Below are 22092 nucleotides of genomic sequence, written 5' to 3' on the forward strand. Positions count from 1 at the left end.
CCACTTTAGCTGACACAGTTAGAAAAGTTGTCTTTCTACAGCCCAAAATACGTGTCAACGTAGTATTTTTTTTGTTATATTGGTCTTAAAAAATGTTTTTTAAACCAGATGTTGTATTTGTTTTCATGAATTGCTTATTGTATGTTCTTGTTCGCACAATAAAAGTGGCCATTGATTCGATTCCATATCTATTGAATGAAATAGTTGTTGACAGTAGTTATTCACCTTGCAATGTTTTGAACTGCGGGCTTTTATTTTGAAAGTTTTCTCATACAAACGTGACGTTATCATGTGTGCTGCTGGCAGAATACTAGTGCAGTCGGACATGTAACAACTCTACCGGCGTTTTAGAGAAACTGTAACCTAACTGTATCAATTGACATTGAAACAACGTACAGTATCTAGTACAAGAGGACAACAGCCACAGAATATCCTGGCAACCTTCACTCCATTCTAGTAGGTAGAATAAAGAAGCGTTCTGGCAGCGGTCAAAAATGTTAGAAGGTTAGCTAGCTTTCTCAAGTGGACTAAAAGTAGAAGTTTGATCAATAACATCATGACAACCGGAATGGAGAACTGCGACAAACCACTGTTTACATTTGGAATAATCGCAGACATTCAATACGCCGACATAGATGATGGCTTCAATTTCAAACGCTCAAGGAAACGATACTACAGGAACAGTCTTCGCCTATTGCACAATGCACAGAAAAGGTGGAGCGCGGATACTGTCAAACCCCGGTTCATCCTTCAGCTCGGTGACATTATCGATGGCTTCAACAAGAGGCACGACGCATCAGAGCGAGCCCTGGAAACGGTGATGAAAGAGTTTGACTCCTCTCCGGTTGAAGTCCACCACGTGTGGGGCAACCATGAGTTTTATAACTTTAGCAGAGACACCCTAATGCGGTCGGTTCTCAATAGTACTACAGATTCTGAAGCAGGAGGGGGGCATCTCAGCAGCTGTGAAATCTATGCATATCATTTCAGTCCAGCCCCCAAATACCGATTTGTCGTTTTGGATGCCTATGATGTGAGCCTACTAGGGAGAGAGGAGTCCAGTCTGAAATACCAGCAGGCTATTGCTATTTTAAAAGCCCACAATGACAATGAAGATCTGAACCATCCCCCAGGTAGGTCTACTGTTAGTCAGGAGGTCTGGACCTTTAGCCTATAGCACAGGTAGTGCACTTGCCCTGTTAACTGCAGGGTAGCTAGTTTTAAACACTGTTCCCGCACAAGTGCTACACTAATCTCATCATCACTTATGAGCAGAATAGCCTACCACTAGTAGCTACTAATTTATTGACACTGCACAATTCCATGTAGCTTGACTGTGGAGAACCTAATGCCACAGTAGGCCCTGAGAATAAGAGGTGTTTCATGTGAATTGAAGTGTTTGACATTTGTTTAATAATGTCTTTCTCCATATGTTTTAGCACCTGTGGGGATGGAGCAAAGGTTTGTGAAGTTCAATGGAGGATTCAGTCAAGATCAGCTGGACTGGCTGGAAGGAGTTTTGTCGTTGGCAGACAACAAACTGGAGAGGGTCACCATTGTCAGTAAGTCAAGTCATGAGGCCTACATAACAAATGTCATAGCAGTCATCATGACATTTGAAATCCCTAATGTGACTCAATAGACGAATTGACTAAATAATGTTGACTGTTTTCTTGTACAGGCCATCTCCCTATCCACCCCAGCTCTACAGATCCTATCTGCCTAGCCTGGAACTACGATGCGCTGCTCTCCATACTCCAGGCCCATAAGAGTGTAGTCTGCTTCATGGCAGGACACGACCATGATGGAGGCTATCACAGAGATGACTCCGGAGTGCACTACCTAACACTGGAGGGGGTGATAGAGACCCCCCCGGACAGTGATGCCTTTGGTACAGTCTCTGTGTATGAGGACAGAATGTTTTTAAAGGGATATGGAAGGATGTCTGATAGAATACTGATGTATCCATGATAATGCCAAAGATTCTACGGCTGTACGGAATCTGGGGAGGGACAATTCCTTGGGTCCTCATATACAGAGTATACCAAACATAAAGGACACCTGCTCTTTCCATGACATAGACTGACCAGGTGAATCCAGGTAAAAGCTATGATCCCTTATTGATGTCACTTGTTAATTTCACTTCGGTCAGTGTAGATGAAGGGGAGGAGACAGGTTCAATAAGGATTTTTGAAGCCGTAAGACAATTGAGACATGGATTGTGTATGTGTGCCATTCAGAGGGTGAATGGGGAAGACAAAATATGTAAGTGCCTTTGAACGGGGTATGGTAGTAGGTACCAGGTGCACTGGTTTGTGTCAAGAACTGCAACGCTGCTGCGTTTTTCACGCTCAACCGTTTCCCCAGTGTATCAAGAATGGTCCACTATCAAAAAGACATTCAACCAACTTGACACAACTGTGGGAAGCATTAGTGTCACCATGGGCCAGCATCCCTGTGGAACGCTTTCGACACCTTGTAGAGTCCATGCCCTGACGAATTGAGGCTGTTCTGAGGAGGAGGGGGGGGGGGGGGGGGGGTGTATATACATATTTCATTTTCTGAGTTAAAATGGGCCAGTGGTTAAAATAACTCTTTATACCAATATTGATTTAAGTGGAAGACAACAGGTACTGATAAAACATGTTGCACATTCCATCTGGCCTGAGATTGGGTGCCAAAGAGTGGGAGAATGTCTCTTCATAACACATAAACACACTTTCTCTCATAATATGTTACCTCAATAAGTTGATATTGTAGCTATAAATTATGTTATTGTGGTGATAGACCTATTGATAATTACCTATGAAAAATGAATGCTATGACAAGAGTAAATGGATTAATCTGTGTATTGCGCTGTAAGGGGTTCATTATTTTACCTTCAATAAATGTAATTTGATTTCTAAATGTTCCTGTAATAGTTATGCAAATTAAGTTTATTGTCATTACTAAATATATGCCATTTGATACATTTATCCAAAGCACATGACTGCCATGGGGCTAAGAGTATAAGAAGCACCAAAAGACATTCAACCAACTTGACACAACGGTGGGAAGCATTGGAGTCACCATGGGCCAGCATCCCTGTGGAACCAGCATCCCTGTGGAAGGCAACAGGAGACTCACGGCTGGAGGAGGCTCACGGCAGATCACACTTTAAGAAATGTATTTTTCTTTATTCTACTACTTAAACCCTTTCATACATTTCCTTTCTTATTGTAACATATTCAGGGGGTAGCCCTGACCGGTAGCCCTGACCGGTAGCCCTGACCGGGAGCCCTGACCGGTAGCCCTGACCGGGAGCCCTGACCGGTAGCCCTGATATATGCTACACTATATTTGATCTTTCCACTGACCCGTCATACCTCACACCAGCTTCAGACAAACACCCATAGGAAACTGCGTTGAACAAGGACAATATTCTGCTGGCCCTGGGCCAACCTTACAATGCCTCCATAACCCCCATTCAATAAATGAGTATGTTCGTTCATAGCCTTCCCTGTAGCCATATCAACTGGATTACTCGACTCAAAAATATGGGCTCCCGAGTGGCGTCACTACAGACACCCTGGTTCGAATTCAGGCTGCATCACAACCGATCATCTTGTAAACAAGAATTTGTTCTTAACTGACTTGCCTGGTTACATTTTTAAAAAGTGTGTATATATATATATATATATATATATATAGTATTTGCTGGGCGTCCCATTATACCAGCCCAATGGAAACCCCCGCCCCATCTGGCGTAGGCTAACTGTTACGCACTGTCTTCCGTGACTCAGGAGTGTCCATGGTGCAGAATCGGGTGCCATAGCACATCCATAGACGTGGCCGTCGTATGCTGTGCTGCGTTCGCTCGGCTGGCGCAGTGTCCCGTGTGGAGCGAGAGAGGGCGAAGTTTACTCTGCCTGCATTGCAGCCTGAGCGCTGCTGGAATCGAACACAACAATGGCGTCTCCCAGTTCCAACAGCAACTCAACAACCTCCAACAGCAACATCGCAGGATCCACCTCGCACCATCATCACCCGCAAACACAACACATGACCACCGTCAGCAACATGCAAGGTAAGAGCAGATGCCCGAAATGTCGATTTTCTACTTGATCAGAGTTATTTAGCTGCTGAAAAACATGACTTGGCTAGCCTAGCTACCATTGCCCCGAGAGGCTAAGCTACATAGAAGAGATGCAGCTAGCTATATGCTGCTAAATGTAGCGCCTCGGCCATTTGTTGCAACATTGTAATTTTCTGCGCAGTGTACTGTAACAATGTTACAACTACTGAAACGTGATCGCGCCATCTGACAATTGTTACATTGTAGTTACGGACGTTTCACTGCATTTGAGTTTCCATTAATCGATTTTAGTCGAGTTAGTCGCTGCATCCACCACTAAAGACAGGGCCTAGTACCAGCTTGAGAAATTGATGTTTTCTCTTTCACCAAACGTAAATAGGCTATGTACTACTGTTTTGTTAGCGAATTAATTTTGCATGTAGATGATCACAAATTTAATTACTTTGTGTTTCTATGTATATTTTCCCTTGGAAATATTGAGACATAATTGGCATTGACATGTCAGCGCTATATTGTTTATTATAAACTGGGTGATTTGAGACCTGTAAGTCTGATTGGCTGACAGCCGTGGTATATCAGACCGTATACAACGGGTATGACAAAACATGTATTTTTTTACTGCTCTAATTACATTGGTAACCAGTTTATAATAGCAATAAGGCACATCGGGGGTTTGTGGTATATGGCCAACATAGCACTTAGCTGTGGTATATCCAGGCACTTGGTGCTAAATTGTGCATAAGAACAGCCCTTAGCCGTGGTATATTGGCCATATACCACATCCCCTCGTGCATTATTGCTTAATTGTCACTGTTGTGTAATGTTGCAGTCTGTGATCAGTGTTTTAGTGCTATTAATCTAGGCCTACTTTGACAAATGCAGTTGTAGATGTCTGTCGCAAATGTTCCGCTTTATTTTAAACATTTCAGAAATCAACACGTGCTGGAGGTGTCAAAACGAAACAGGTACTATGGATTTTTTTAATAGGATTTCAGTAGAATATTACTAGGTTGTTGTTGATGCGATGTTCTGTTCATCTTAGTGGAATATGATTTACCATTGTCTCAGTCCCCATTTCCCTTTTTTGATTTTGATTTCCTCATTGAGTTCCCCATTCTGTATGTTTCCATTCACTGGTATGGGTTCTAGGTTAGAGATTTCCCACCATTCCATAGCTCCTGAAATAAACTCATTGTTGTAGCCTAATATGAGGCTCAATATCTTGGCCAAATATTTGTAGGGTAGCATGAATACACAAATAACACGACCAGCCCTCACTTGCCATTGAAAGCTAGGGTAGATAGTAGTAGATTGACGACTTCCATCCAGATGACATAGATCTTCCTGTTGTTAACTCACTCTCTATCCACCTGTAAATCACACAGAATCAATGTATTCATCTTCAACTACATGTTGCGCCTATGTTGCACTGTTGCGGAACAGCAACTGTTGCTAAATTTAACAGGCTAAATTCCTAATCACAGGGATAACCAGATTAGCCGATTTTTCGAAACCTATTGGAAAACACTCCCATGTTTTACAGTAAAAGAGCGCAAAGCCAAAATGTAGTAAAATGTCTTTTCTTTACCTTAGGGTTTCAGATAAGCCTGTCTGGAGTGCCCCAAAGTAAGCATTAGCACTCTCTCATAGCACAACAACCCTCTCTCTCTCTGTGGGTGCATCCAATAGTCTGAAGTGTCTCCTTTCCTCGATCTGCACTGACTGGACAGTTGACAGTAAATATTTGTTGGGCATCAACCAAATCTCTTTCACCTTGAATGTGTTGTCAGAGCAGTGAAGGATAGGATACAAGGTAGGTGGGAGAGGAGACAAGGAGAGGAAGCCACTCTAGACTATTGAGTTGCAGCCTGTGTGGTTCTCTGGTAGTGGGACGGTCTGTCTACTGTTCTCTGTTGACTAATCTAATCCACGGTGGAGCATTTTGTTTGGGTGAGGATTAATTTGCACCTGGGCATAATGGTTAATGGGACCACTAGTACTGCACCTCTGATTTGGGCCTGTAGGTCACTATACTCTGTATGTCAAAGAAGACCCCACGCTCCCATCTCATCTTCAACATTATCATATAGTTGAGTACCTAACAGTTTTTTTCTGTTATGTATAGGCTGGTAAAAGACCATGATAGAAACATTTAGCACTTAAAGAGTTAACACATACGGACTATGTTAGTATGGAATAGATTATATCTTGCTGTCCCGTTTGGACATCATATCATGTTTTGAGGGTGTTGGTGGGTTTCCTCTTTGACAAGTCTGTTACTGTAGCTACTGCACAATTTAAACAAACTATGGAAATGTCTTAAATGGATTCCCAGTGCATGCAGGTTTGCAATGCAATCAATTCATGTTGGGTTAATTTTGTAGTGGTAATTCAGTAATGACACTGGGGTGTTGTCTGCATTTCCTGGCAAGTGGGAGCCCCTGCATTTGTGGGCACTTTGCTTGTGTTTATAATGCATCGTGCTTGTGTTCTGTCAATATCTGGCAAATCCAAGCCTGAAAGGTATGGGGAGGCTGTCTCTCTGAGCATGTGGCAATGACACTATAATTACACCAAAAGTATGTGGACACCTGCTCGTCGAACATCTCATTCCAAAATCATGGTTATTAATATGGAGTTGGTCCCCCTTTTACTGCTATAATATGCCTCCACTCTTCTGGGAAAGCTTTCCACTAGATGTTGGAACATTGCTGCAGAGACTTGCTTCCATTCAGCCACAAGCATTAGTAAGGTCGGGCACTGATGTTGGTTTGCAGTCGGCTTTCCAGTTCATCCCAAAGGTGTTGGATGGGGTTGAGGTCAGGACTCTGTGCAGGCCAGTCAAGTTCTTCCACACCGATCTCGACAAACCATTTCTGTATGGACCTTGCTTTGTGCACAGGGTCATTGTCATGCTGAAACAGGAAAGGGCCTTCCCCAAACTGTTGCCACAAAGTTGGAAGTACAAAATCGTTTAGAATGTCATTGTATGTTGTAGCGTTAAGATTTCCCTTCACTGGACCTAAGGGGCCTAGCCCGAACCATGAAAAATAGCCCCTTACCATAATTCCTTCTCCACCAAACTTTACAGTTGGCAATATGCATTCGGGCAGGTAGTGTTCTTCTGGCATCCGCCAAACCCAGATTATTCCATTGGACTGCTAGTTGGTGAAGCATGATTCATCACTCGAGAAGGCGTTTCCACTGCTCCAGTCCAATGGCGGCGAGCTTTACACCATTGAGGCCGATGCTTGGCATTGTGCATGGTGATCTTAAGCTTGTGTGCTGCTGCTCAGCCATGGAAACACATTTCCTGAAGCTCCAGATGAACAGTTCTTGTGCTGACGTTGCTTCCAGAGGCAGTTTGGAACTTGGTAGTGAGTGTTGAAACCAAGGACAGACGAGTTTTACGTGCTACGCATGTCAGCACTCCGCGGTCCCGTCCTGTGAGCTTGTGTGGCCTACCACTTCACGGCTAAGCCGTTGTTTCTCCTAGATATTTCCACTTCACAATAACAGCACTTACAGTTGACTGGGTCAGCTCTAGTAGGGCAGAAACTGACTGACTGACAAACTGACTTGTTGGAAAGGTGGCATCCTATGACGGTATAACGTTGAAAGTTACTGAGCTCCTCAGTATGTGCCATTCTACTGCCAATGTTTGTCTATGGAGATTGCATGGCTGTTTGCTCTATTTTATACACCTGTCAGCGACAGGTGTGGTTGAAATAACAGAATCCACTAATTTGAAGGGGTGTCCACATGCTTTTGGCCATGTAGTGTATTATTTTCCAGTCTCCTGAAACATTACTGATACTTTAATTTGCTGAATTTCTCACTCAAGTTACACTGAAACTACATTTACTCAGGGACTTCTCCTGGTTAGCATGAATTAGTGGAGTTCACTTACTAGTTTTATTGAACGAGTTCTAACTGATCTCATCATATTTTGAAATCTATTTATTCCATGTTCATTCATCCTGTTCTCTTACAACCCCATATAATTTGTATTCTGTGTCCCATCCACCAAGGTATCATTACATGCTCACCCTTTTTCCTCACCCGAGCCAGCATGTGTTGTGTACGAACGTGTCTGTTTCCTCCTGTCTCTCTGCCAGGTAAACGTAAAGCCCTGAAGCTGAACTTCGCCAACCCTCCAGTGAAGCCAGCTACCAGGTTGCCCCTCAATCCCTCACCTTCAACTGCCCCCTCCTTCCAGAACCCACACATGTAAGTGCTGTGGAGAGCGGGTTCAAAACACACCCTTGTCCTAGTTCTAATCTAATGGTCAGTAAGAGGGGTGTTACGAAAGGGTTGTTGAGTCCTGATAGTCCTGGGCCTAGTTTAGAACCTTTTTGTAAGTTTAGTTTTTAGGAACTTTTTGTAAGTTCTATACAGGTTATGCATTTCTGTTTGGTGATTATGTTTGCTTTATTGTTCTAGGGAAATATCATCTTCATACACACTGTAGGGTACTGTTTGTGTGCAGGTATAAACAGGGTTTAAAGCACTCTTATTCTCAGCCCTGAGAATACAGTAAAATGTCTGCGCAGGATGAGTCAGCATCTTCTTCAGTCTACTCTGCTATTGAGGAAATAACCAAGAAGTAATATCTTGTTTCTCATGCTTTTTTAAAATGAGTTAGACTTTTTGGATATCGAATACTGCACTGTTTGGTAGGGCTTGCAAGTTAAGCATTTCACTGTACTTGTGACAAAACGTGATACTTGAATGCAATAGGAGCGAGGTGGAGGCATCCTCTGAATGTCTCCAAATAAGATTAGCGGCTCAGGGACTTGATACATTATTTATCACTTCCTCATGTATGTATAATGTATTTTCCCCTCTCTGCCCCAAACACACTCCCCTTCGTCTCTCTATCTTCCTATATTCCTACTTTACCCCTCCTCCCTCTGTTTTACCCCATCTTTGTCCTTCCCCACATATTTCCCTCTTTTTATCCTCTCTCTTCCTCCTCTTCCTTCCTTCCTTCCTCCCTCCCTCCCTCTCTCCTCTCCCTCCCCTACAGAGAGCGTATGAGGACACACAGTATCGAGTCGTCGGGGAAGCTGAAGATTTCTACGGAGAATGCCTGTGACTTCACGGCCGAGGACCTGAGGGACCTGGGGGAGATCGGCCGCGGGGCCTATGGCTCCGTCAACAAGATGCAGCACAAACCCAGTGGACAGATCATGGCCGTCAAGGTGACCACACCAGCTGCTCTCATCCTCACTGACTGAGCCATTACAGGCTGAATAGTAACATTGATATACTATAGTCTACCCACCTCAAATTGCTCAGTCCATGTAAATAAATCATGGATCTGTGTGTGACAGTTTGGTTTAGATGTGCCCATCTCAAGGAGGATGCATAAATGAATAGGAAAGCTTATAAAATATCGTCTTGATTCTTGGTCAAATCAAATTTTATTTGTCACATGCGCCGAATACAACAGGTGTAGATGTTAGTGAAATGCTTATATACAAACACTTAATCAACAATGCAGTTTTAAGAAAAATAAGTGTTAAGTAAAAAATATAACATTTTAAAGAGCAGCAGTAAAAATAATAGTAGCGAGGCTATTTACAGGGGGTACAGAGTCAGTGTGCAGGGGCACCGGTTAGTTGAGGTAATTGAGGTAATATGTACATGTAGGTAGAGGTAAAGTGACTATGCATAGATAATAAACAGAGTAGCAGCAGTGTAATAGAGGGGGCCGGGGGGGAGCAATGCAAATAGTCTGGGTAGCCATTTGATTAGCTGTTCAGGAGTCTTATGGCTTGGGGATTAGAAGCTGTTAAGAAGCCTTTTGGACCTAGACTTTGCGCTCCGGTACCGCTTGCCGTGTGGTAGCAGAGAGAACAGTCTATGACTAGGGTGGCTGGAGTCTTCGACAATTTTTAGGGCCTTCCTCTGACACCGCCTGGTATAGAGGTCCTGAATGGCAGGAAGCTTGGCCCCAGTGATGTCCTGGCCTGTTCGCACTACCCTCTGTAGTGCCTACCCTCTGTAGTGCGGTCGGAGGCAGAGCAGTTGCCATGATGGTTGCTCTCGATGCTGCAGCTGTAGAACTTTTTGAGGATCTGAGATCCCATGCCAAATCTTTCCAGTCTCCTGAGGGGGATAAGACTTTGTCGTGCCCTCTTCACGACTGTCTTGGTGTGTTTGGACCATGATAGTTTGTTGGTGATGTGGATACCAAGGAACTTGAACCTCTCAAACTGCTCCACTACAGCCCCGTCAATGAGAATCGGGGTGTGCTGTGTCCTCCTTTTCCTGTAGTCCACAATCATCTCCTTTGTCTTGATCACGTCGAGGGAGAGGTTGTTGTCCTGGCACCACATGGTCAGGTCTCTGACCTCCTCCCTATAGGCTTTCTCAACGCTATCGGTGATCAGGCCTTTCACTGTTGTGTCGTCGGTAAACTTAGTGATGGTGTTGTAGTTGTGCCTGGCCGTGCAGTCATGAGTGAACAGGGAGTACAGGAGGGGACTGAGCACGCACCCCTGAGTAGCACCTGTGTTGAGGATCAGCGTGGCAGATGTTGTTACCTACCCTTACCACCTGGGGGCGTCCCGTCAGGAAGTCCAAGATCCAGTTGCAGAGGGAGGTGTTTAGTCCCAGGGTCTTTAGCTTAGTGATGAGTTTTGAGGGCACTATGGTGTTCAATGCTGAGCTGTTGTCAATGAGTATCATTCTCACGTAGGTGTTCCTTTTGTTCAAGTAGGAAAGAGCTGTGTGGAGTGCAATAGAGATTGCATCGTCTGTGGATCTGTTGGGGTGGTATGCAAATTGTAGTGGGTCTAGGGTTTCTGGGATAATGGTATTGTGAGCCGTGACCAGCCTTTCAAAGCACTTCATGGCTATAGACGTGAGTGCTACGGGTCGGTAGTCATTTAGTCTGGTTACCTTAGTCTTCTTGGGCACAGGCACTATGGTGGTCTGTTTGAAACATGTTGGTATTAGACTCAGACAGGGAGAGGTTTTCAGTGAAGATACTTGCCAATTGGTCAGCGCATGATCAGAGTACACGTCCTGGTAATCCGTTTATCCTTGCGACCTTGTGAATGTTGGCTTCGGAGAGCGTGATCAGTCATCCGGAACAGCTGATGCTCTCATGCATGCTTCAGTGTTGCTTGCCTCGATGCGAGCATAGAAGTAATTTAGCTCTTCTGGTAGGCTTGTCACTGTGCAGCTCGCGGCTTTGCTTCCCTTTGTAGTCTGTAATCGTTTGCAAGCCCTGCCACATCTGACTAGCGTCAGAGCCGGTGTAGTACGATTCAATCTTAGTCATGTATTGACGCTTTGCCTGTTTGATGATCTGTCGGAGGGCATAGCGGGATTTCTTTTAAGTGTCCGGGTTAGAGTCCCACTCCTTGAAAGCGGCAGCTCTACCCTTTAGCTCAGTGCAGATGTTGCCTTTAATCCATGCCTTCTGGTTGGGGTATGTACGTACAGTCAATGTGGGGACAACGTCGTCGATGCACTTATTGGTAAAGCCAGTGACTGATGTGGTGTACTCCTCAATTCCATCGGTAGAATCCCGGAACATATTGCAGTCTGTGCTAGCAAAACAGTCCTGTAGCTTAGCATCTGAGTCATCTGACCACTTCTTTATTGACCGAGTCACTGGCGCTTCCTGCTTTAGTTTTTGCTTGTAAGCGGGAATAAGGCGGATAGATTTATGTTCAGATTTGCCAAATGCAGGGCGAGGGAGAGCTTTGTACGCGTCTCTGTGTGTGGAGTAAATGTGGTCTAGGTTTTTTTTCTTCTGGTTGCACAATTAAGTTTCTCTGCATTAAAGTCCCCGGCCACAGCTCATTGAGTGCCAGTATCGTTATTTGGTGGTAAATAGGCAGCTACGAAAAATATAGATGACAACTCTCTTGGTAAATAGTGTGGTCTACAGCTTATAATCAGATACTCTACCTCAGGCGAGACTTCCTTAATATTGTGCACCAGCTGCACCAGCTGTTGTTTTCAAATATACACAGACCGCCACCCCTGTCTTACCGGAGGCAGCTGTTCTATCTTGCCGATGCAACGTTAACCCCGCCAGCTGTATGTTATTCATGTCGTCGTTCAGCCACAACTCGGTGAAACATAAGATATTACAGTTTTTAATGTCCCGTTGGTCGGATATTCGTGGTCGTAGCTCGTCTAGTTTGTTATCTAATTGTACGTTGGCTGATAGGACTGATGGTACAGGTAGATTACCCCCTCGCCATCAGATCCTTACAAGGCACCCCGACCTACGTCCCCGTTATCTCTTTCTCCTGCGAATGACGGGGATTTGGGCTCTGTCAGGTGTCTGAAGTAAATCGCGTCCGACACGCTAAAGGGAATCTTAGTCCATTACGAGGTGAGTAATCGGTGTCCTGATATCCAGAAGCTCTTTTCGGTCATAAGAGACAGTGGCAGAAACATTATGTACAAAATAAAAAACACACACAATGGCACAATTGGTTAGGAGCCCCTGAAACGTCAGCCATCTCCTCCGGAACCATTCTATGTTAGACCTAGTAACACAACAATGTTTTGACCATAATGGTCTTCATCAGGTGATGACTAGTACGTCCTATGAACTGACCTCTAAGCTGTTGATAGTTTCCCCTATTTCTGCTGAACATGTTTGGTTGTTGTCACTGTCTCCCTCAGAGGATCCGTTCCACGGTGGATGAGAAGGAGCAGAAGCAGCTGCTGATGGATCTAGACGTGGTGATGAGGAGTAGTGACTGTCTCTATATCGTCCAGTTTTACGGAGCTCTCTTCAGAGAGGTGAGACTGTTATATTATACAAAAGTATGTGGACACTTTGCTGTTATCACAGCCTCCGCTCTTCTGGGAAGGCTTTCCACTAGATGCTGGAACATTACTGTAGGAACTTGCTTCCATTCAGCCATGAGCATTAGAGAGGTCGGCACTGGTGTTGGGGCGACTAGGCCTGGTTCGCAGTTGGCGTTCAAACTCATCCCAAAGGTGTTTGATGGGGTTGAGGTCAGGGCTCTGTGCAGGCCAGTCAAGTTCTTCCACACCGATCTCGACAAACCATTTCTGTATAAACCTCACTTTGTGCATGGGGGCATTGTCATGCTAAAACAGGAAAGGGCCTTCCTTAAACTGTTGCCAAAAAGTTGGAAGCACAGAATCGTCTAGAATGTCACTGTATGTTCAAGCATTAAGATTTTCCCTTCACTGTAACTAATGCGCGTAGCCCGAATCATGTAAATCAGCACAAGATCATTATTCCTCCCACCAAACTTTACAGTTGGCACTATGCATTGGGGCAGGTAGCGTTCTCCTGGCTTCCGCCAAACCCAGATTCGTCGGACTGCCAGATGGTGAAGTGTTATTCATCACTCCAGAGAACGCCTTTCCAGTGCTCCAGAGTCCAATGGCGGAGTCCAACCACTCCAGCCGACGCTTGGCATTGTGCATGATCTTAGAATTTAGGTGGCTGCTCGGAATGGAAACCCATTTCATGAAGCTCCCGACGAACAGTTCTTGTTCTGACATTGCTTCCAGGGGCAGTTTGGAACTCGGTAGTGAGCGTTGCAACCGAGGACAAGTTTTACTCTCTACACGCTTCAGCACTCGGTAGTGACTGCCTCTATATCGCCCAGTTTACGGAACTCTCTTCAGAGAGTTGAGACTGTTATATTATATACGGTAAATTCGGAAAGTATTCAGACCCATTTTTCCACTTTTTGTTACGTTACAGCCTTTAAAAAATATATATTTTGCCCCCTTTTTCTTCCCATTTTCTGTCTAGTCTCATCACTGGTACTCCCCAACGGGCTCGGGAGTTGAAGGTCGACTCATGCATCCTCTGAAACATGACCCGCCTAACCGCGCTTTTTAACACCCGCCCTCTTAACCCGGAAGCCAGCTGCACAATGACACGCCACAAGGAGTCTCTAGAGCGCGGTTGTGATACAGCACGGGATTGAACCGCTGCGCCACTCGGGATGCCCTGTTACAGCCTTATTCTGAATTTAAAATTTAAAAAAATCCCTCATCAATCTACAGACTATACCCCATAATGACAAAGCGAAAACAGATTTTTACATTTTTTGCAAATTGAAAATAAAAAAACGATACCTTATTTACATAAGTATTCAGACCCTTTGCTCTGAGACTCGAAATTGAGCTCGTACATCCTGTTTCCATTGATCATCCTTGAGCTGTCTTTTCAACTTGATTGGAGTCCACCTGTGGTAAATTCAATTGATTGGATGTGATTTGGAAAGGCACACACCTGTCTATGTAAGGTCCCACAGTTGACAGTACATGTCAGGGCAAAAACCAAACCATGAAGTTGAAGGAATTGTCTGTAGAGCTCTGAGACAGGATTGTGTCCAGACTCAGATCTGGGGAAGGGTACCAAAAAAGTTCCCTAAACACAGAGGCCTCCGTCATTCTTAAATGGAAGAAGTTTGGAACCACCAAGACTCTTCCTAAAGCTGGCCGCCTGGCCAAACTGAGCAATCGGGGGAGAAGGGCCTTGGTTAGGGAGGTGACTAGGAAGCCAATGGTCACTCTCACAGAGCTCCAGAGTTCCTGTGTGGAGATGGCAGAACCTTCCAGAAGGACAAACATCTCTGCAGCACTCCACCAATCAGGCCTTTATGGTAGAGTGGCCAGACGGAAGCCACTCCTCAGTGAAAGGTACATGACAGCCCGCTTGGAGTTTGCCAAAAGGCACCTAAAGGACTCTGACCATGAGAAACTAGATTTTCTGGTCTGATGAAACCAAGATTGAACTCTTTGGCCTGAATGCCAAGTGTCACGTCTGGAGGAAATCTGGCACCATCCCTACGGTGAAGCATGGTGGTGGCAGAATCATGCTGTGGGGATGTTTTTCAGGGACTGGGAGACTAGTCAGGATTGAGGGAAAGATGAACAGAGCAAAGTACCGAGAGAACCTTGATGAAAACCTGCTCCAGAGCGCTCAGGTCCTCAGACTGTGGCCAAGGTTCACCTTCCAACAGTACAACAACCTTAGGCACACAGCCAAGACAACGCAGGAGTGGCTTTGGGACAAGTCTCTGAATGTCCTTGAGTGGCCCAGCCATAGCCCGGACTTAGGTTTCAGGCGATGCTTCTCATCCAACCTGACAGAGCTTGAGAGGATCTGCAGAGAAGAATGGGAGAAACTCTCCAAATACAGATGTGTATGTGTGTATACCCAAGAGGACTCACGGCTGTAATCGCTGCCAAAGGTGCTCCAACAAAATACTGAGTGAAGGGTCTGAATACTTATGTAAATGTGATGTTTCAGTTTTTTATTTTTAATACATTTGCAAAAAAAATCGAAAAAGCTGTCATTATGAAGTAATGTGTAGATTGATGAGGGGAAAAAACTATTTAATCCATTTTTAGAATGAGGCTGTAATGTAACAAAATGTGGAAAAAGACTAGGGGCCTGAATACTTTTTGAATTTACTGTATTAGGAGTAGTGACTGTCCCTATCGTACAGCTGTACGGAGCTCTTAAGGATCCGCCCCTTTCCCCCTCCAATTTTCGCCTAAAATGACATACCCAACTTGTTGTTTTATTAATAACATTTCATGTTCAAAATTGTGCCCTCTCCTCAAACAATAGCATGGTATTATTTCAATGTAATAGCTGCTGTAAGTTGAACAGTGCAGTTTGATTAACAAGAATTGAAGCTTTCTGTCCTGGGAAATGTTCTTGTTACTTACAACCTCATGTTAATCACATTAGCCTACGTTAGCTCAACCATCTCGTGGACGGGACACGGATCCTGAAGAATATAAGAGCAGTTAGAATATCTAATTAGAGAGGTTCTGTTCTGGGGCAGAAGTAATAATCAAATGTTGGGTCGGGAAGGGGAAACGTTGTTTTGTTTCAATTATATTTGTTTAGCATACTTGTGATCAATAACGGAATCTCTTTCTTTTTAGGGCGACTGTTGGATATGTATGGAACTAATGTCTACCTCATTCGACAAATTCTACAAATATGTATATTGTTCGTTAGATGACGTCATTCCAGAGGAAATATTAGGCAAAATCACATTAGCAGTGAGTAATTTTTTTTTATTTACTGTGAAATATAATCTGTTTATAACATTATTTATATGAATGCAGTTGTTGGTCACATATACAGTAGATTGTAACAAAATGTTTACTTTTCTTTTTACAGACCGTTAAAGCACTGAACCACTTAAAAGAAAACTTGAAAATAATTCACAGAGGTAAGTCTTGGTTGTCAGATACATCTTTTGCAGTTTGGCCATGTGTGTAAAAATTATTCTCACAGCTATGTTTGGTGCATGAACTCTTAAAACCGTTATGTTTGTGTGCTCTCCCAGACATCAAACCTTCCAACATTCTCATGGATCGTAACGGCAACATCAAGTTGTGTGACTTTGGCATCAGCGGCCAGCTGGTGGACTCAATAGCCAAGACCAGAGACGCAGGCTGCAGACCCTACATGGCGGTAAGTCTGGTTGAGACGGGTGTCAGGTACAAATCATCCCGGTGTGAAATGGTTCCCAATCGTTCTGATTGTGTTGTGATGTCATGCTGTAAAACGTCTCCCAGCGTGAAAATGTTCCCTGTTCAATAATACCACGCGCAGCTCTTTATGTGGATGGCTGAGCAACATGTTTCTCTCACACCCTTTCTCGACCTCGGAAAAACTGTTCTGTGGGCACGCACATTTGCTTAACACATCTGCCAATCAATGGTTGCCAGGAGTATTGACAGTGACCAATCATTTTTGCGATTACAAAGACTTTGGCACTACGGGAGGGTGTGAGAGAAACATCCGCACAAGCTCAGCCATCCACGTAAAGAGACGCACGTGCAATTACTGAACTGGAAACATTTTCCCGCTGGGAGAAGTTTTACAACATGACGTCACAATCACAACACAACCAGAACGATTGGGAACTATTTCACGCTGGGAGGATTTTTACATGACAACGGGCACTGCTTTCTTTATATTGTTTGAAACAAATACTAAGTAGTTAGACGCATGGGTAACTTGAATTTTTGTGCAAATCTCACTACAATGTTCGCTAGGATTCAGTTCCTGAATTGCCCAGTATATCGTATATAAGTAAGTGTAATGTTGGTTAAGTTGTGTTTTTGTCCTCCAGCCGGAGAGGATAGACCCCAGTGCTTCCAGACAAGGCTACGACGTCCGATCAGACGTGTGGAGTTTGGGGATAACCCTGGTAATTATCTCATTTAGATGATTCATACATTGATTTGATGCTGACCAATGGGACTGGAGAAATATGACTTTACTATATTGCCAAACACATATTATTGCCTAGCTGCACGGTTGAGTTTTATTGATATCAACCTATTAAAGCTGCAATATGTAACTTTTTGGGTGCCTCGACGACCAAATTCACATAGAAATGTGAGTTATAGATCTTTCATTCCCATTGAAGTCTGAGAAGCAGTAGATCTGTTCTATGTTCACTATTTTGATGCTTCCCTTAAGTTTCTTTTTTGTGTCTTTTACTTTCAGTTTTGTACATCAGCTACGATTATGGGATAGATATTTCACAGCGTATTAGGTGGTACAATGATTCTCTACACTAGCTTGTTTTTGTCACAAACTGAAACCGTTAGAATTTTTGTAACCAGGAAATTGCAGAGCTATTTCTGCATAGTGCATCTTTTAACTAATTCCAAACCCTTGGTGGTGGTGGTAGCCAATGAGTAATAAAATGTGTCTTCGTCTAATGCCAGTCTCTGTGTGTGTCTTCAGTATGAGCTTGCCACCGGCAGGTTCCCCTACCCCAAGTGGAATAGTGTGTTTGATCAGCTGACCCAGGTGGTGAAGGGCGAGCCGCCCCAGCTCTGCAACTCTGAAGACAGGCAGTTCTCCCCCAAGTTCATCAACTTTGTCAACTTATGGTGAGTATCACCTCTGGTGAAAGCAGTCTACTGCTGGATATGCTATTGCACAATGACTGTCACCTAGAGGCCTTTTCATTTATGCCCTCTACTGGTAGAATGGTGAAAAGGCAACAGTGCTGTTTACCCAACAGCAGTATATTGCTGTTTGTTGTATATATAATTGCTTCTCCCCCCCCCTATTTTTCTACAGCCTTACAAAGGATGAGTCAAAACGGCCAAAGTACAAGGAGCTCCTGGTAAGTTTGTCTTTCTATGGTAGGACTTGGGATGTTATATGCCTTTTGGATTTCACTGTGTATTATCTGCTATGTGGGCAACTGTAAAGCCTGAGCTATACTGAACAAAAATATCAACGCAACATGCACTAATGTCAAATATTTTACTGAGTTAGTTCATATAAGGAAATCAGTACATTTTAAAGTCATTAGGCCCTAATCTATGGATTTCACATGAATGGGAATACAGATATGCATCTGTTGGTCACAGATACCTTTAAAAATAAAAGTAGGGGTGTGGATCAGAAAACCAGTCAGTAACTGGTGTGACCACCATTTGCCTCATGTAGAGTCACACATCTCCTTCACATAGAGTTGTTGGCTGTTGTTTGTGGCCTGTGGAATATAGTCCAACTCCGAACTGCAGTTACGACCCCGGTGAGGATGACGAGCACGCAGATAAGCATCCCTGAGACAGTTTGTGCAGAAATCCTTCGGTTTTGAAAACCCACAGTTTCATCAGATGTCTGGGTAGCTGGTTTCAGACAATCCAGCAGGTGAAGAAGCCATATATGGAGTTCCTGGGCTGGCAGGGTTACACGTGGTCTGCGGTTGTGAGGCCGGTTGGACGTACTACCAAATTCTCTAAAATTACATTGGAGGTGGCTTATGGTAGAGAAATGAACATTAAATTCTCTGGCAACAGCTCTGGTGGACATTCCTGCAGTCAGCATGCCATTTGCATGCTCCCTCAACTTGAGACATCTGTGTCATTGTATTGTGTGACAAAACTGCGCATTCTAGTGGTCTTTTATTGTCCCCAGCATATGGTGCACCTGTGTAATGATCATGCTGTTTAATCAGCTTCTTGATATGCCACACCTGACAGCTTCTTGATATGCCACAGCTGTCTTGGCAAATGCTCACCAACAGGGATGTAAACAAATTTGTGCACAAAATTTGGGAGAAATAAGCTTTTTGTGTGTATGGAAAATTTCTGCGATCTTTCATTTCAGAAATAATCAGAAGCCATCTGCGCTCTTTTTAAGGTTCCTTACTGCTGAAAAGTGTCTGTTCAAGGTGCATAGGAGTCAAAATAAGAATAGTGGAAGAAATGGACCCGCACACTGTCAAAAAAAGGAATAGATCGAAAACGGAGGCTTGAATGCAAAATAAATATATTTTTTTTGCATATGGAACATTCTGGAATCTTTTATTTCAGCTTATGAAACATGGGACCAACACTTTACATCTTGCGATTTTATATTTTTGTTCAGTGTAGTTTCTCAGTGGCCATATTGAACTTGTGACTGAGGTAATGTTTTTATCTCCTCCAGAAACACCCGTTCATCCTGATGTACGAGGAGAGGTGTGTGGATGTGGCCAGCTACGTGTGTCGCATCCTGGACCAGATCCCAGCGTCCCCCATCTCACCCATGTACCTGGACTGACGGGGGGGGGGGGGGGGGGGGCACTTTACACCACAACACACATGCCGGGGAGGAAACAGTACACCGCATGACATCTTAGCCCTCGGATACAGAGTTACGGATACAGAGTTACAATAGTATCATCTGTTTGTTTCCATGTTCCAAAGAACACGAGAACAATTCCATATAAAAAATGTATCGCCCTGTGCAATACGATAATACACACACACTCACGCTTGTTCAATGTCAATTAAAATATCTAGATTATTCTCCCATCTTCAGACAGCTAAACTTGAAGACATTCAGTTGGCTCAACGTATGTACGACGTTCATCTTTTTTTATGTGCTAGAAAAAAGGGTTAGAGTACATATACTGTATATGTACGTGTGTGTGTGTGTGTATATAAATATATATATATATTAGTACCAGTCAAAAGTCTGGACACGCCTACTCATTCCAAGGGTTTTCTTTATTTTAACAATGTTCTACATGGTAGAATAATAGGGAAGACATCAAACTATGAAATAACACTTATGGAATCATGTAGTAACCAAAACATTTTTTTTGTTTTTTTGTTTTGAGATTCTTCAAAGTAGCCACCCTTTGCCTTGATGACAGCTTTGCACACTCTTGGCATTCTCTCAACCAACTTCATGAGGTAGTCACCTGGAATGTATTTTAAGTGTCTCTACTTTTACTGGTACTATATATTTACGCACACACACATACTTGAAAATCGATGTAAACGAATACAGAAGTTACCAAATAAACATGTTGGAAAGTGATGCTCATGACATGAACAAAATAGTATTATATTTGGATTGTATGTGATGGACTGTTTGTGTGCTCACTTCTATGTCGTCAGAAAATGTACAGGTGTATGCAGACAGACTTGTCTAAGTGAGACGCACGTATCACACAGTATGTTAAGGCCACCTACACTCATTGTAAATGAATGGGTCTGATGATGCAAAAGTTTGAAACACAAATCAATGGTGTTAATGTGGCTTTATTTTCTTAATATGCAATTTACAGTATGACTGTTCTGTCATCGCATAATTAACGTTAAAAAAAAACAACTAAATGTTGTTCCACTCTCTGCAAAATGTAAAATTTACAGTAGGATTGTAAGACTTTTGTCCACAATTGTATATCTGTATGTACATCTCAAAACAGTCTGCTATTATACACCAGTTCTGTTCAGTAGTTAGTAGTGTGCGGACGCACACAGCAAAGTTTGCTGGAGCAGTTACGTTGTTCTCAACCTGCTACACGTTGCCAAGTGGACGGATTTACAGCCAGTCGCGATGGTCTGATCTGCATGGTCACGAGCTGTATAACCTACCACTTTGCAAGGCATCACAAGTTGAACATGCCAGATATACATTGATTGCCTGACCAGGCCTGTGCTGCATCGGTCTGTGGAGAAGAGATCCTAACTCCCATGTAATACTACAGCACTGTACAATCCATCTGCCCATCCCTCCTGAGATCAGCCAATAGTAGATCAGTCGGCCTGTTCTTCAGTGGCTCGGAATAATACTCGAGCCTGGCTCGAGATGGAATGTTCTGTTTCCCTCTCCGCCCCTTGGGCATCGCGTAGGGCGCACCTCAACGGTGTACTCTTTATCTTTGCTCAGAAAGCCACGTTTAGTGTGTCGTAATGTAACGAAGCCAAAACAAAGACCCAGTGGAGTTAGCTAGCTATTGAACCTGTCGTGTGTACGTGGCGTTGAGGAGGGCGTTCAGCATCGGCATGTTAAATGACGACCAACCTGGGCTGTGCTTCACCAAGGATGGTCAATGTGTTTGCCAGATAGCTTTGATAAACTTTCAGATGTAACTCCAAGGTTACTGTATGTGATGTCTTTTTAAGAACTTGAGAAGTCCACAGCTGTTCCTGAACGTTTAGAAAAGGTAGCTGGCTATCTCATTGATTGTGCTTCATGAAGATGCCCCCTTGGAAATATGTCAGGGGTCAGTACAGAAATGTTGCTTACATATGCAGCTGATCCAGGAGCATGGAACGTTACAGAACCTTCAGATAGAAAAGTACTACATAGACCTGCTCTGATTCCCTGTTGTGTGGCGCATGGGATCGAGTCGGCTCTATTCATTCCATTTCTATCTGCGTTGTTCCAAATGTCCCATCCCTCTGGAGAAGCATATGCTATTTTCAACTAAAGGGTGGGTGGGAAGATTTTATTGATGGTCCACTCATGTGTTCTGTGGATGTGGAACACTTATGGCTACTTGGTGAATATATTATGGAGGAGTACATGTATAAATTGCAATTTATTAGAATGTTGATATTAGATTATAAGATGATAAATGGCAATGAGTATTATATTGTATCTTTATCAAGGGTATAAAAAAAAATAAAGTTCACAATGAGGAAATACAAATGCTGTATTGTGAACCTGGGTGATCTGTCTGTCATCATAGACAAAGGTACAACATAGAAAC

General features: G+C 43.6%; 2 protein-coding genes across 4 annotated transcripts; both read left to right on the forward strand.

Annotated features, from left to right (window-relative positions):
- The first annotated feature begins 274 nt into the window (after positions 1-274).
- adprm (ADP-ribose/CDP-alcohol diphosphatase, manganese dependent) lies at positions 275-2907 on the forward strand. Its single transcript, XM_021575571.3, has 3 exons — positions 275-1133; positions 1440-1562; positions 1682-2907. The coding sequence occupies exons 1-3, from the start codon at positions 557-559 to the stop codon at positions 1969-1971; spliced, it is 990 nt and encodes a 329-aa protein (XP_021431246.1). The 5' UTR covers positions 275-556; the 3' UTR covers positions 1972-2907.
- Positions 2908-3590: 683 nt separating this feature from the next.
- Positions 3591-22031, forward strand: map2k4b (mitogen-activated protein kinase kinase 4b). 3 transcript variants are annotated; one of them, XM_021575569.3, is made up of 13 exons: positions 3692-4066; positions 5005-5040; positions 5669-5701; positions 8194-8305; positions 9105-9279; positions 12734-12853; positions 16004-16123; positions 16245-16296; positions 16414-16541; positions 17206-17283; positions 17829-17977; positions 18171-18216; positions 19533-22031. In XM_021575569.3, exons 1-13 carry the CDS (start codon positions 3949-3951, stop codon positions 19644-19646), a joined length of 1281 nt encoding a protein of 426 aa, XP_021431244.1. In that variant the 5' UTR covers positions 3692-3948; the 3' UTR covers positions 19647-22031. The 3 variants fall into 3 exon arrangements, with proteins under 3 accessions (XP_021431245.1, XP_021431244.1, XP_090068362.1); XM_021575570.3 differs by lacking the exon at positions 5669-5701 and having other exon boundaries at positions 3591-4066; XM_090212236.1 differs by lacking the exons at positions 5005-5040; positions 5669-5701 and having other exon boundaries at positions 3776-4066.
- Positions 22032-22092: the final 61 nt, after the last annotated feature.

Source organism: Oncorhynchus mykiss, chromosome 20, assembly GCF_057628025.1.
Source record: "Oncorhynchus mykiss isolate SJ-2025 chromosome 20, ASM5762802v1, whole genome shotgun sequence".
Lineage (NCBI taxonomy): Eukaryota > Metazoa > Chordata > Actinopteri > Salmoniformes > Salmonidae > Oncorhynchus > Oncorhynchus mykiss.

Coding starts and splice junctions, on each gene's coding strand:
- adprm (XM_021575571.3), top strand. CDS start 557: ATGACAACCGGAATGGAGAACTGCGACAAACCACTGTTTACATTTGGA. Junction 1,134..1,439: donor AGATCTGAACCATCCCCCAG/GTAGGTCTACTG, acceptor CATATGTTTTAG/CACCTGTGGGGATGGAGCAA. Junction 1,563..1,681: donor GGAGAGGGTCACCATTGTCA/GTAAGTCAAGTC, acceptor TTTCTTGTACAG/GCCATCTCCCTATCCACCCC.
- map2k4b (XM_021575569.3), top strand. CDS start 3,949: ATGGCGTCTCCCAGTTCCAACAGCAACTCAACAACCTCCAACAGCAAC. Junction 12,854..16,003: donor ACGGAGCTCTCTTCAGAGAG/GTGAGACTGTTA, acceptor CTTTCTTTTTAG/GGCGACTGTTGGATATGTAT. Junction 17,284..17,828: donor GGAGTTTGGGGATAACCCTG/GTAATTATCTCA, acceptor GTGTGTCTTCAG/TATGAGCTTGCCACCGGCAG.